The sequence below is a fragment of the Arachis duranensis genome, chromosome 3, assembly GCF_000817695.3.
Source record: "Arachis duranensis cultivar V14167 chromosome 3, aradu.V14167.gnm2.J7QH, whole genome shotgun sequence".
Classification (NCBI taxonomy): domain Eukaryota; kingdom Viridiplantae; phylum Streptophyta; class Magnoliopsida; order Fabales; family Fabaceae; genus Arachis; species Arachis duranensis.
The window spans coordinates 18,233,302-18,234,432 of NC_029774.3; the positions used below are offsets into that span (position 1 = coordinate 18,233,302).

A 1,131-nucleotide genomic window follows, 5' to 3' on the forward strand; every position below is an offset into this window, starting at 1 on the left:
CTTCATGTTGCCTTATTGTATTTTGTTACAGTTGAAAGCCCCTCGTCGGCAATGCTGTGATGTTTTGCCGTCTTCCAATGAAACAACAATTATCCATCTTAGACATTGTGGAACTGATGAATTGATCTCCATGTACCAATAGCATTTCTTTTCAGTTGTCATCTCTCTCAAAAGCTTGAATTTCTTAATGAGCATGGATGTTTGGAGGACAGTTCCCCGAGGTGGGTGCGTCTTCTCTTAGGTGGACCATGAAACTTAGTTTTGATGTTATAGTTTCAAAATCCAATGTGAGGTATATGATTTATTTTCATCATTCTGCAATTCTCAATTAATTTTGATCACACATTCTGAACACTAATAAGTTTCTGAAAATAACACTTGGTGCAGAGAAAGGATCCATGACCTCCTTCTACAAGAAAAACGTGTGCTAGTAGATTCATAAAGGATCTCTTGGTGTATGGTGCGCAACCCCTCACAACTTTGCCTCAACTTCATGGATCTGTAAAAGTGTGCGGAGACCACATTAAATTAATGGTGATAGATTAGGTATACAAAACTAAAACACCTATTTTTTGGTGTACAAATATCATTTTCCTTGTTTTATTTGCTGCGTAGTTTTGCCATCTAAGTTTCCATGCAGCTGTACATATTTTGGTTTCTGTTTTTCTAGTGTAGTTAAATCACATGGATGCTGCTCCATGTATTGGAGTGAGGAAACTTCTCAGCCTTGTCACTTCTACACACCCATTTTTTATCAGTTGTTGACACTTCTAGTCCAGTATTGGATCAATATATTGTGCGGACCGTGAAAGGTAAAAAGGAACAAAAGGAGTACTTTAGAATGTGATCCTAATAAGGGATGTGTCCCTGAATACAGAAATATGCAGAAATTATGATAATAAGTGATTTGTTAATGTTACATACATACATTAGAGTTTGCTGGCTGCATAGTAATCTATGGAAAATAAGGGTGAAATATGTGGAGGATTTTTTTTTAACAAAAAGTATTTATTGATTAATTTTTTGTTCTGCTTCTATTTGGTACTTGGTAGCACTAAATTCTAGTATATAATATTATTATTTGGATTTTTAGTATATAAAATAAAATAATTGAAATTACAGAGACCTGCT

At 34.7% G+C, this 1,131-nt stretch overlaps 1 protein-coding gene across 1 annotated transcript in view; it reads left to right on the forward strand.

Annotated features, from left to right (window-relative positions):
• LOC107477808 (uncharacterized) overlaps positions 1 to 925 on the forward strand; it is a 3,840-nt gene extending 2,915 nt beyond the window's left edge. Inside the window, exons 3-4 of the mRNA XM_016097875.3 lie at positions 32 to 292; positions 388 to 925. Of these exons, the coding sequence (XP_015953361.1) occupies positions 32 to 142 (111 nt within the window). The 3' untranslated portion in view covers positions 143 to 292; positions 388 to 925. The remainder of the gene's footprint in view (positions 1 to 31; positions 293 to 387) is intronic.
• The last annotated feature ends 206 nt before the right edge of the window (positions 926 to 1,131 follow it).